Source organism: Lithobates pipiens, unplaced genomic scaffold (assembly GCF_037356315.1).
Source record: "Lithobates pipiens isolate NorthernLeopardFrog02 unplaced genomic scaffold, aLitPip1_a1.2 Scaffold_25, whole genome shotgun sequence".
NCBI lineage: Eukaryota > Metazoa > Chordata > Amphibia > Anura > Ranidae > Lithobates > Lithobates pipiens.
Window position 1 is genome coordinate 194,160,349 of NW_027507787.1, and position 13,941 is coordinate 194,174,289.

The window sequence follows — 13,941 nt, forward strand, 5'->3', positions numbered from 1 at the left end:
GCTGCTGTGAGATACCGTATCAAAAGTTATGACGGCATATACAGTTTCCAGGAAAACATCGTCTGATAAGCAAAAGCACCATTGACATGGTCAACTGACCGAAAGAGGCAAAAAGACATTTCGCAGGCTTGTGATCCGGAATAAGAAAACCTGCAAAAGTTACTGCACAGCTCAATCTCAGTCTTCCAAAGCCGTGTCTACAAAAACTGTGTGGAGGAAACTTCATAAGCAAAACATTCAAGGGTGAGCTGCAATTGCCAAACCACTAGCGAGCAATTTTAATGCTCAGACGAGGAGAGTGGTGGAACACCCATACATCGTGAATGATTGATGAATGGAAGACTAACATGTTCCACTGAATCGAGCTTCACACTGTTCCCAACCACTGGATGTGTTTACATATGGCAAACACCATCCCAAGCTTACAACCAGCACGGTCTTGTGGCAAATGTAAAGCATGGTGGTGGCGCAATCATGGTTTGGGCAGCCATGTCTTGGTATTCTGCAGGCTCCATCATTACCTTGAAAGTACAGATTTTGTCGACCACGTGGACCCCATGGTGCAGACATTGTTTCCCCAAAGACAGCACCATTTACCAAGTCCATAATGCTCAGATTCACACAGCTGGTGTTGTGAAATTGTGGTTTGACGATCATGTAGATCAGGGGTTGACAAATTTGCTTGGAATCTAGGAGCCAGCTAAAAAAGTTAGGAGCCAGGTCCGTGACGGCAATCTGGACCTGTCCCTGGCCTGACATGGAGACGAGTGAGGGGAAGATAGCCCCCAGCCCCCCACCTGTCTCCAAGTCATTGCCCATAGCTCTTAGAGGGACATTTTTAAATTGCATTTTAGTGTAAATATGAGATGTGAGGTCTCTCTGACCCCAGATCCCATATATAAAAGAGGACCTGTCATGCTTTTTTCTATTACAAGGGATTTTTACATTCCTTGTAATAGGAATAAAAGTGACACACATTTTTTTTTTTTAAAAGAACAGTGAAAAAAATAAAAATAAAAGTTAAAATAAGAAAAAAAAATTGTTTTAAATGCGCCCTGTCTTGCCAAGCTTGCGTGCAGAAGCGAACGCATATATGAAAGCGGTGTTCAAACCACACATGTGAGGTATCGCTGCGATCGGTAAAGTAAGAGCAATAATTCTAGCCCCAGACCTCCTCTGTAACTCAAAACGTGCAACCTGAAGAATTTTTTAAACGTCGCCTATGGAGATTTTAAAGGGTAAAAGTTTGTCGCCATTCCATGAGCGGGCGCAATTTTGAAGCGTGACATGTTGGGTATCCATTTACTCGGCGTAACATTATCCTTCACAATATATAAAAAAAAAAAAAATTGGGCTAACTTTACTGTTGTCTTTTTTTTATTAAATAAAATTTTTTTCCCAAAAAAAAGTGCGCTTGTAAGTCCGCTGTGCAAATATGGTGTGACAGACAGTATTGCAACGACCACCATTTTACTCTCTAGGGTGTTAGAATAAATAATAAAAAAAAAAATATATATATATATATATATATATATATATATATATATATATATATATATATATATATATATAAATAATATAATATATATATATATTTTTTTTTTTTTGTTTTGTTTAGGGGTTCTAAGTAAAGGGATGGAGAAAGACTGGCCCATTAGCATTGTTGGTTGTAATTCCAACGGCCACCACAAGAGGGCGCCAGATTCCAGAAGGAACCATAGGATCACCGAAGGCCTCAAAGCCGGGGGCTCAATTACCGGCCGCCTGCGGCGCGGCCCGACGCGATCGCGCGGGGGTCCACGGAGACGGGATACCCCCAGCTATGCTGCCCCAGGCGCAAGGTCGCTGATTCTAGTCGCCAATGCGACCTGGCGACCGGGTTTTGTCGAGCACTGATGTAGATGAAGTCTCACACCTTCCCTGGACCTCAATATCAAAGAGCCAATGGGTCAATTTTGGAGAACAAGGTTCAGGCTCTTTTACGCTTCTGGCATCTCTGCAAGAACTGGAACAATTTTTGCACAAAGAGTGTTATCAAATTCCATTATCCACCACTTAGATTTGTTAATTCACAGGGAAAAAAAAAAAAACACCATTTAGGCAACGATTTGGTTCATTTACTTAGTGGTTCCATATTTTTGTCCAACCCTTTGGACCCCCTTTTTCCTTCACAACAACAAAATGAATTCTTCGAGGAATGGATTCAACAAGGTGTTGGAAACATTCCATAGAGATTTTGGTCCATATTGACATGATAGCATCGCAAAGGTGCTGATTTGTCGTCTGCACAGCCACGATTAAAATCTCCCGTCCCACCACATCCCAAAGTGATTTTGGAGGCCATTGAAGTATTAGTAAACTCATTTTCATGTTCAAAAAACAGTTTGAAATGATTTTAGCTTTGAGACATGGTGCATTATCCTGCTGGAAGTAGTGAAGAAGATGGGCTAACACTGTAGTTATAAAGGGATGGACATGATCAGCAACAATAGTCAGGCAGGCCATGGCGTTTTGCTCAATTGGTACTACAAGGGCCCAAAGTGTGCCAAGAAAATATCCCCCACACCATTACACCACCACCATCTGCCTGAATCGTTGATGCGAGGCAGGATGGATCCATGCTTTCATGCTTATGCCAAATTCTGACCCTACCATCTGAATGTATCAGCTGAAATCAAGACTCAAACCAGGCAATGTTTTTCAAATCTTTTATTGTCCAATTTTGATGAGCCTGTGCGAATTGTAGCCTCAGCTTCCTGTTCTTAGCTGACAGGAGTGGCACCCGGTATGTGGTCTTCTGCTGCTGTACCCCATCTGCTTCAAGGTTCAATATGTTGTACATTCAGAGATGGTATTCTGCATATCTTGGTTGTGGTTATTTAAGTTACTGTTGCCTTTATCATCTCAAACCAGTCTGCCCATTCTCCAACAAGGCATTTTCGTCCACATAACTGCCGCTTACTGGTTGTGTGCAAAAATCCCACTAGATCAGCAGTTTTTGAAATACTCAGATTAGCCCATCTGGTACCAACAACCATGTCACATTCAAAGTCACATAAATACCATTTCTTCCCCATTCTGATGCTTGGTTTGAACCATGTCATCTTCACCATGATACCTAATCACACTGAGTTGCTGCCATGTGATTGGCTGATTAGTAATTTGTGTTACCAAGCAATTGAACAGGTGTACCTAATAAAGTGGCCTCCGAGTCTATATACATCTATATATTTTACACACACACACACACACACACACACACACACACACACACACACACACACACACACTGCAAATACTTTTTTTTATTTTTTAAATCAATCACATATTCTCTGTTCTCAGCTGCATAAGAGACTTGGAGAGGTGAGGGTGAAGAAACAGCAGTACACTGATCTTTCTAGTGAATGGCTCTGCGGGGGGGCGCCAGTAGCTGTATGCATCATCCCGCTATAACCCCTTTAAGCCGAAGCCGTATATGTACGAACAGTCGGCGCTAAGGGGTTAATACCACTTTAATAATGGTACACACACACAACAATCTCAAAGAGATATAAAAAGTAATTTGAGATTATAAACTCCTGACTTTAGTAATTGAACTACTGCCTCAGTTTATGACCACTCCATAAACCTCTTTAATTTAATACATGTAAGGGTAGAGCAAAGTGTGTCAGAGGAGAAACTAAAGGTCTACACTGAACATGATAGGTGTGTTCCCCATTAAAACAAACACTAGCAGCTTAGAGAGCAAAGAGCCCTGCAAGCCACATCTAATGTTCAACCTCACATAGCTGTACGAATAGGCGAAAGTTCGTCATCTCCAACTCAACTAAGGCCTCAGAAGAAGTGATTATTCTGCAGCCAATCAAATGTGTGTGGGAGTGAAGATGGTTTCTAGCAGGAAACCTAGCCTCCCACAGCCCTGTGCTTTTAATAAGCATCAATTCATGTCTTGAGCTGGGAGTTTAAACACAAAGACCGTCCTCTGCACTGCAAGTGGAGTCAGGCGCAGCAAAGCCCTGCACAAAGCCTTTCCACAAGCCATTTCCTGTGTGAGATGAACTGACAATAGCTCATCCTTTCTACTGCTCATATATGACATGAACTGTAAATGCCAAACATCAGTCAAGGACACAAGAATAGTAAAAACAAAGCTCCATTTACAATTCACCTGTCATCTGAACTGGACAGCCATGTAATATTAGGACCAACAATTATTTATAATATTCATGCTGCAATATACAGAACTGTCTAAAAGTTTTAGGCAGGTGAAAAAATGCCGTAAAGAACTCTTTCAGAAATAGAAGTGGTAATAGTTTATTTTTACCAATTAACAAAATGGAAAGTAACTGAACAAAATAGAAAGCCAAATCAATGTTTTGGTGTGATCACCCTTTGCCTTCAAAAGGGGCATCAATTCTTCTAGATATACTTGCACATAGTTTGTGAATGAACTTGGCAGGCAAGTTGTTCCAAACATCTTGGAGAACTAAGCACAGATCTTCTGTGGATGTGGGTTGTATCAAATCCTTTGGTCTCTTCATACAATTGCAGACAAACTTGATGTCAAGATCGGGGGTCTCTGTGGGGGCAAAACCATCACTTCCAGGACTCCTTGTTGTTCTTTATGCTGAAGATAATTCTTAATGACATTGGCTGTATGTTTGGGGTTGCTGTCCTTCTGCAGAACAAATTTGGGGCTAACTATACATCTCCCTGATGATATGGCATGATGAATAAGTACCTACCTGCCTATGTTTCTTAGCATTGGAGGACACCATTGATCCTAACCAAATCCAGCCCATTTGCAGAAATGCAGCCCCAAACTTGCAAGGATCCTCCACCATGCTCCACCGTTGCCTGCAGACACTCATTGTACCCCTCTCCAGCCCCTCACCAACAAACTGCCTCCTGCTACAGCCAAATATTTTACATTTTGACTCATTACTCCAGAGCATCTGCTGCCATTTTTCTGCCCTCACCCTCCCCCCGTAGTTACTATGTTTTTCCGCATAGTTGAGTCACTTAGCCTTGTTTCCACATCAGAGGTATGGCTTTTTAGCTGCAATTCTTCCATGACCACTTCTGGCAGACAGTAGATGGGTGTACTTGGGTCCCAGTACTTCTGTGCTGCTGCCACTGTTTGACATCTTCTGATGCCGAAGGGAAGTAAGCATTATGTGTCCCTCATCTGTTGCATTAAGTTTCTTTGGCCGACCTCTGAGTCTACAGTCCTCAATATTGCCCATTTCTTCGGGCTTCTTAAAAAGAGCTTGAACAGCACATCTTAAAGCCCCAGTCTGCTTTAAAATCTTTGCTGGGAGAGATCTTGATGATGCAGCATAACTATCTTTTGTCTTGTTGCTGTGCTCAGTCTGGCCATGGTGTATAACCTGCGATATGAAACGGCCTTCCACAATCTCACTTTATCAGAATTTGGCTGTTGCTCACCTAGTTTTAAGCCTCTGACACAGCCGTTTCTGTTCATGAGTGGTTCAGCATATGAAATTGATGATCATGGCACCTGCTTGGTATAATTGGTTAATCATACGCCTGACTCTAATCCTGCAAAATCCCTGACGTGGTGCAAGTTTAAAGTGTGTAAGAATTGATGCTGATTTGAAGCCAAAAGGGTAGTCACACCAAATATTGATTTGATTTAGATTTTTCTTCTGTTTGTTCACATTTTGTAATAAAAACTATTAAAATGTAATTAAATACTGTATATATATATATATATATATATATATATATATTTTTTTATTATTATTACACACATATACACACACACCGTTTCCCCGAACAAAAAGGCCTAGCATGATTGTCGTGATGGCTGCAATATAAGCCCTACCCCCCAAATAAGCCCTGGTTAAGGTCCTTGTAAAAAAAGGTTATTTTTGGGGAAACGGGGTAGGGCTTATATTGCAGCCATCACCGACAATCACACTAGGTCTTATTTTTGGGTAAACGGGGTGTGTGTATGTATATATCTATCTATCTATCTATCTATCTATCTATCTATCTATCTATATACATACATATATACATATATACATATACACACACACACACACACACATACATACATACATACATACATACATACATACATACATACATACATATATACCATTCTTACTTTACAGTATTTCTACATTTCTAATTTGCCTATTACTCACTACTAGACCTGATCTTACAGTCTTATTGCTTCCCGTGTGCGGGGAAGCCCTTGATGTCTGCAAATACTGCTGTCCTGGGGGGGCACTGCCTTTTCAATTTTTGGAGCTTACTAGAGTTTAGATTAAAAAAAATCTCTAACAGTAAGATCTTTGTGCCACATTTCCCAGCTACGTTGCTCTCCATCTGGGAGTGTTCCCACACACTTTTGTGTGTCCCAATTCCTGTCACATGCTGCCTAATATCAAATAAAGACCATATCAACTGGGGAGAAAAGGAATCCCTCACTGTGGAAAAGCAGGTAAGCAGGCCTAGAAACCTCTTTGCAGATGGTTTACCAATAAATTCACCAAAAGATAAAGAAAATTTGAAAGTAGTTAATTCTCCAGTATCTTTAAAAAAGTTTAATGTCTTATTTGGATTGACTGACATATTATTTAAGATGGGTATACATTTATAGAAGAAGTTCAGCTGGTTCAGCAGGAAGCAGCTAAAATTTCCATCTGTATGTACCCCTCTCTGTTCAACAGAAGACCGGCTTCTGTCGAACAATCCTGCTGGAAAACCAGCATTTGATCAGCCACTGCAGTCAATGCCTGCCAGCATTGATCAGTGTATGCCGATGGGAGGGGGTGGGGGGGACCTTCCACAGTGTATACAACACAGGTTGGGAGTCAAACTGCAGGAAGAGATGTTGGTTTTCGAAGGATAAATCAATGTTTATCATATTACTAGTTTCTATGCAAATACTGCTTGGTTTCTTTAATATAGCATTCAGTTAAACGTGTTGAAAAAAAATTATATGAATTTCTGAGGATAATTATCCTACATGCATTTACAGGCAAATATACATTAAACCAACAATTGAACCTTTTTTTTTTATTGATCAACTTACAGCAGATATTTAGTCACCTATTCAAATATAAATTCAGTGTCCAGTGGGATCAACTGACTTGTGTTGGCAAAATTAAAGCAATGAGCCTGGGTTCACACTGATGCAAATTTACACCGAGTTTGATGCGTTTGGGAACACACAGATTCGCAAGTCACACAAAAAGCATAGTATTCCATGGCTTTGGTTCACATCTATGCGTTATGAAGTTGGTGCGAGGAAAAAAAAAAAAAAAAAAAAAAAGGGTCCTGTGCGTATCGACTGCCATGCAAATTCCTATTGTGCAGTCCAAATTTTATCTTCATAGGCTTCAATTGAACTTGCAGTAAACTTGCAGCACACAGTTCACATCTCTGAATTGTTCACTGTCTGCCTCCTGAAATTCACAGTAAAATTGCGGTAAATTCGCACCTGTCCACCTCAAAACACAAGGCAAATTCACACCTTACACAGGAGGAAAAAAATTGATCAAATTCACAGTACATCTGATTGCAGTAGTGGGAGCCTAGGCTGAATGTGTACTTTCCCAGCACAACAGATTTTTCTCACTGGACCCATGTGTGGTGCATGCGCTGCAATGGTATCTGAGAGATAATGCAGTAAGAGGCCCAGGGTGCCTGGTGACAGACACTGCAATATAAGGCAGTCAATGATAATTTATGATCCCATACAGATCATTACACCATGGTGCTGGGTACCACGGCTTGTGAGTGTGAGATTTTGCTTTATTATATCATCATGTGAAATGTGCAGAGAATTCAGAAAGCTAGCTGCATGAAAAAAATGCACAGATCAACAGTGCTGCACAATGAAGTATGCAATATCTGAAGGTTAATCTACATAAAAACCACTGCATAGAAACAATGCGGGGGGGGGGGGGGGTTATAGATTTCATCAGTGACCTCCAGACCCCCTTTAATTCTGATACAACAGTTGGATCCCCTGAATATGTACACATTTCTATTGAATATATAGTGTTTACACACCTGTTAGGTCTTTCATTTAGTATTGTAATAGCAGTAGGAAAACAAGCTACTTTGGAAGATGCTATTGGTAGCTTCCTCTAAAAATGCTAGGTGCCTGGGGCGTTCTGGGGATGGAGGTTATTTAGCAACATTTTAAACCATAAATATAGGTGTAATATGTAACATGTTGCAAAAGGAATTAGCATTTTAGGCTCCATTCACATTAGCAAGTCTCCAAGGCAGCACAATTTCCAGTGTGACATTCTATGGCCCAAAGACGCATCAAAGGCCGCACCAAAGTAGTGCAGGCCCCTTTCAAGTCGCACCAATTTCAACGGTTGCCACTGAAAAAATAGGGTACAATATGTCATGCAACTCTGATGTGTGAATGGAGCCTAAAGAGGAGTCTGATCAGCCACTGGACAAGATATGTGAACTCTGAAAATGACCCAACATTGCAGCAGAGCTCGCAAGGAACAAAAGTAAAAAACAAGAGAATGACATTTTACAATTGCATACTTTTTTGCGTACTAGATTTGTCCAATTACAGCTTTATACCCTTTTCTTAGCTGTCCTTGAAAGTTGAGCTGAAATTAGTTTGGTACAAGTAACAGGGTCACCGTTTCCTCCTGTGCACCCACCTACATACATCAGTCATGTGTAGGATTAAAGTGGATACTCACTGTAATTTTGGTTGCTTTATTAAGGACGTTAACCCATTCTACTAAATCTTGCTGATCATTGGCTTGCAGGAAGTATTTTCTCATGCCAGCATTCATTACTGTAAGAGAGCAGCAGACAGGATGAGAACATAGTTATTCAACACATCAGCAGCACAGATCAATTCTACACATTTTGATTACTTTTCCAAGCAGTAATGGTTTTAATTTATGGAGTATGACACAAAGGGAACTATCCTTGTTCTAGAAACAGCATCCTGGAGACATTTTAATAACTTCTAGCACAACGCTAAGCTACATTTATCTCACTGCTGGCACCAATTGGGGCCTTTTTGGCATATAAAACTTCTTGACCATGTGATTCAAACTTTCAGCAAACATACAAATCGAAATAGCCAACTCTTAGTGGAGCCATCATTTTAAAGGGGGTAGAGGTCCTGAAAGTCATGGGGTACTGGCTCCACAGAGTAGGAACAATAAGGCTGGGCTCACACTAGTGTGAATTGGATGCAGGGTTTCCTGCATCCAATTCACACAGCAGGAGATTGCAATTAGCTCTCTATGGAGCCGGTTCACATATCTGCGCAGTGGCTCCGGTGCAATTTGCACAGGAACCCTGTGTGTCTTTTGGTCAGTTTCAGCCAAAAATTTGGGCTGAAATCAGACCTGAAATGGTGAACGCACCCGGACTCCTGCTGTGAGCCGCTGCATGCTCATATTTGAACCCAGCTTCAGTCTTTCCAAACCATTATACAACAAAGACTGCATATGGAGCCAATCACACACAGCTGAGCACAGCCACAAACCAGCACCAGAAACCTCAACCAGCGGATATTAGTTTTCTCTTTTTCCCCATGAGGACTTTTTTTTGATTTATGGTTAACTGGTTACTTAAAATTAAAATTAACTGTCGCTCTCAAATTGGCCATACATTTTATTTTTATCTGACTACTCTCTTTCCTTCATAGTTACCAGAAATTAAAGTGTAACTCCAACTTACATTGAAAAGTTAAAAAGTTGTCCAGTTGGCTTAAAAAAGATGAACCCTAGGAAAAAAACTGCTGGGTTTCAAATGTAGTGTGTATGCCACCTCTTGAATCTTGGGTTTACACTTTCAATGAGCGCCGATAGCATAGCTTTTGCTATGCTTCCATTGCTCCCAGAGAACTTGTGGCTTTTCAAAACATAAGCTGCACTGTCCACACCACCTCTGTCCAGTCACAGAACATTTGGTATTTTTGAGGCCCTGCATTCTCATGCTATCCCCTTTGAATTACAGGGGATTGGACCTTTATTATCATGTAGGGTAATCTACCCCGCATTTGAAGGATCAGCCTGCTGTCTCCAACCTTGTATCTTTTAGTAATTGTGGCAACCCACTGATATCCATTGAAAAAATAAAAATAAAAAGATCGTACGTTTGTGAAAGAAAAAAAAACAAAAACACCCAGTGTTATAATGTGGAGAAATATCTTCACACCACAACGCTTCAGTGTCACCACCTGCCCATAGGACACTCGCTCACCAGATTCATTTGCCTCACACTTTCATGTTCAGCAAAATGTGCTCTGACTCTGAGGTCAGTATATCCCACCATCGGCACTCTCCAGGTCATGCTATTCATAATCCCAACATGCCATTACATATAGAGGGAGAAGAAAAGCTCCAATAGCGTAATATGTTAAAAACACCTTTTATTACTCATTAGTCTCACATTACACTCGCATGATTTTTTTTTTTTTGGGGCTATATGAAAGATGTTCTATTGTGTTTAGGATATCACCGCTATTTAAAATGTTGTTGGAGGTGAATCCATCATGAACCCCCTCACATCACTTCCTGTCCTCGCATGCACTCCACCGATCAACATGTGCTGCTTCCTGTCCTGAGGCTGCGTGGTCACTCCGGCTACCACACTCCACTCTTTGCAGCAGCATCATCTTGGGATCCTGGATGCAGTCTCTTAGCTGCAGATGCAACAATGACTGTAATGCAGGAGATCATCCACACACACTTATTGCAGGTACCATCCAGACCATAACCAGTGTACCCATTGTAACAGTTTCTTTGGTGTCTTCGCCAGCTGTGAAACCTTTGTGAGTTGATTGTCTTCCTTAAGTAAGTGTTCACACACCCACTACACACCTGTACCCCATACACACTATACAACTTTTGTTGTCAGATTTTTCTTTAGATGTACCAAAACCATGTAGTATAAGGGCCTGCCTGATTGCATAACAAAAATTAAAACTCTAAGACCCCTTTCACACCGAGGGCGTTTTGCAGGCGCTATAGCGTTAGAAATAGCGCCTGCAATCCGCCCTCAAACTGCTGCAGGACGTCAGGTAAAGTCCTGCCAGCAGCTTCTTTGGAGTGGTGTGTTTACCGCTCCTCCACCATTGCTCCCCACTGAAATCAATGGGGCAGCGCTGCAATACCGCTGGCAAAACGCCACTATTCCGGCGTATTGTGGGTGGTTTTGACCCTTTCTCGGCTGCTAGTGAGGGGTAAAAGCGTCTGGCTAACGGCCGAAATGCGCCGCAAATCCAACGGTAAAACGCCGCTAAAAATAGCAGCGTTTTACCGCCGACGCTATAGGCGCGGCAGTGTGAAAGCCCTTAGGGTGCTTTCACACCGAGGCGTCGGCAGTAAAGCACCACTATATAAAAGCGGCGCTAGTTGGCCACTAGCAGCTGAAAAAGGGTTAAAACCACAGTAAATCAGTGAAAAGATGACCAATCTGTCCGCTGCAATCCTGCTATTAAAAAAAAAAAAAATGCAGATCGCCACCATTACTAGTGTTAAAACAAAAATACTAAATAAAAATAAAATCTCTATTTGTGGGGGGGGGGGGGAGAAAAATCAATTTGTTTGGGTAGTGTCACATGACTGCGCAATGGTCAGTTAAAGTGACAGTGCTGCATCACCAAAAAAATGGCCTGGTCATTAAGAGGGAAAATCTTCCGGACCGTTTGTGATTAAACACCACCAAAAGAAAGTTTAAAAAAAAAAAAACTTCATGAGTGCTGCATGACAGCGCTGAAATCTGAAAATTGGCCTGGACAGGAAGGGGGTGAAAGTGCCCAGTAGGCAAGTGGGTAGATTTTGGAGAGTTCATCAAATGTGTGCTAAAAAAAAAAAAAAAAAAAAAAAAAAAAAAAAAAAAAAAAAAAAAAAAATGTAGACTACCATTGCTGACTTTTGCATTTTTTTGTAAGGCTGTTTTCACAGTGGGGCATTGGAAGTGTCAGTGGTAAAGCAGTGCTATTTTTAGCAGCGCTAGTAGGGTTCTTTTATCCCCCGCTAGCGGCCAAAAAAAGGGTTAAAACCGCCCGCAAAGTAAAATGGCACTGCCCCATTGATTAAATGGGTAGGGGGCGGTTTAGGAGCTGCAATGATGCTTCTTGCAGGAATTTTTTTTTTTTTTTACGGTCATGCAAGCGCACGGCTCCAGTATGAAAGCACTCGGGCTTTCACACTGGAGAGACAGGAGAGGCTCTTAACAGGCACTATTTTTAGCGCTGTAGCGCCTGTAAAGCGCCTCAGTGTGAAAGCAGCCTTAAGGTTTGACCTCATATTATATGGTTTTGTTAAATCTGAATGAAAAAATCTACTGAAAATTGTATAGTGTGTATCCAACTTTAATCTGTGCACTTTGCTCTTTTTTCCCCCCCATTTGCATCATGATTGCCTTGGGGGAAGCAACTAGGTGCATACAGCATGGGGTGTCTGTCAAAGCTTCACTGGACCGCAGAACGCCAACACAGCCTATATTGTACTCAAGAAATAAATCAAAGTGAGACTAGAATGAGATCACTTCCATCTTAACACAACAGTTCTTGCTCATTGAAATGCAGTGAAGTCTAACTTCAGTCACACTTCCAAAAGCAGCTTCCAAACACATCAATGTGCAAAAAGGTACTCAAATACATGAGATGATCATTGACCAATCAAGCTATGATCCTCCACTCTAACCATTGCACCTGACCCAATTTGCTGACATAATTTTGGTAGAGCAGAATCTAACGATCTACTACTTCGGTGATTTAATTTTTTTTTAAGTATGGATTTTTTTTTTTTTTGCAGAATTGCTCTGTGCTTCTCATTACAATATTGTGACTAAGGTTCCTTTCACACGGGGCGGATCAGTGATGATCCCCCCCCCCCCCCCCCCGGTGGACATCTGCTTGCTCAGCGGGGATCGCTCAGTCAATCCCTGCTGAGCAGGAAGATGACAGGTCTGTCTCTGCACACAGTGCAAGGACGGACCTGTCAGAGCGCCGCTCTCCCCTATGGGAGATGACGACGGACCACAATGTCTGTCGTCACCCAATCCGATGACGGATGGAAAAGTAGGTTTTTCCTCCGTCACACTTTTTCAAATCGGAGCGGGTCAGATGACCGCAGACATCCGACGCTCCATAGACCTCTATGGAGCATCTGTTCAGGTCCACCTGCAAAACTGACAGGTGGACCTGAATGGATTGGCCATGAGAAAGAGGCCTAAAGAGTACAATGTGTCTGGAAAATATTAGCCAGGTAGTAAAGCAGCTTTAACACAAAACCTGGCATTATACCCAAATATTGAGCTGTTCTAACAGGCATCACTCTTCCTGGTGGTGTTGAAGCTTGCCCTTCTCACACACGTTTCCTTGGGCTCAGGACTTTGATAGGCTGGTTCACTATCCAAAAGCAACATGCATGAGCCAACAAGTGTAACAACCAGTATGGGAGCTTTGCCCATCAAGATTAGGCTAGTATTCAGGTGTTGGCCCTTGTACACACGGTCGGACATTCCGACAACCAAATCTGTCGGACTTTGTCCGAAACTGTTGCATACACACAGTCTGACAAAGTTGTCGGAAAATCCGATCGTTCAGAACGTGATGACGTTATTTCGTTACGACGGGACTACGTTCAGGCTAGTAGCCAATAGCTTTGATGTAGGAATTTGATCTGAGCATGCGTGGCACTTTGTCCAATCGGAATTCTCTACACATGATCGGAGTACGTCCGATCGGAGCATTTTGTCGGAAACTTTTACCAACAAGTTGGAAAACTTGGTCCGTCGGATACTCCGACGGAAATAGTCCGATGGAGACCACACAAAGTCGGAATATCTGACAAAACGATCCGATCAGACACATTCCGTCAGAATCTCCGACCATGTGTACAAGGGCTTACAGTGGGGCTTGGAGGCTTCTGTGTGCAGGTACCTCTAGGTATCTGC

The 13,941-nt window shown here is 41.9% G+C and overlaps 1 protein-coding gene across 4 annotated transcripts in view; it reads right to left on the reverse strand.

Annotated features, from left to right (window-relative positions):
- The window catches only part of PLEKHA1 (pleckstrin homology domain containing A1), a 101,161-nt gene that overhangs the window by 30,543 nt on the left and 56,677 nt on the right, over positions 1-13,941 (reverse strand). For all 4 annotated transcript variants that reach the window (XM_077455355.1, XM_077455356.1, XM_077455357.1 and 1 more), the window contains exon 5: positions 8,715-8,812. In XM_077455355.1, the coding sequence (XP_077311481.1) occupies positions 8,715-8,812 (98 nt within the window). The remainder of the gene's footprint in view (positions 1-8,714; positions 8,813-13,941) is intronic.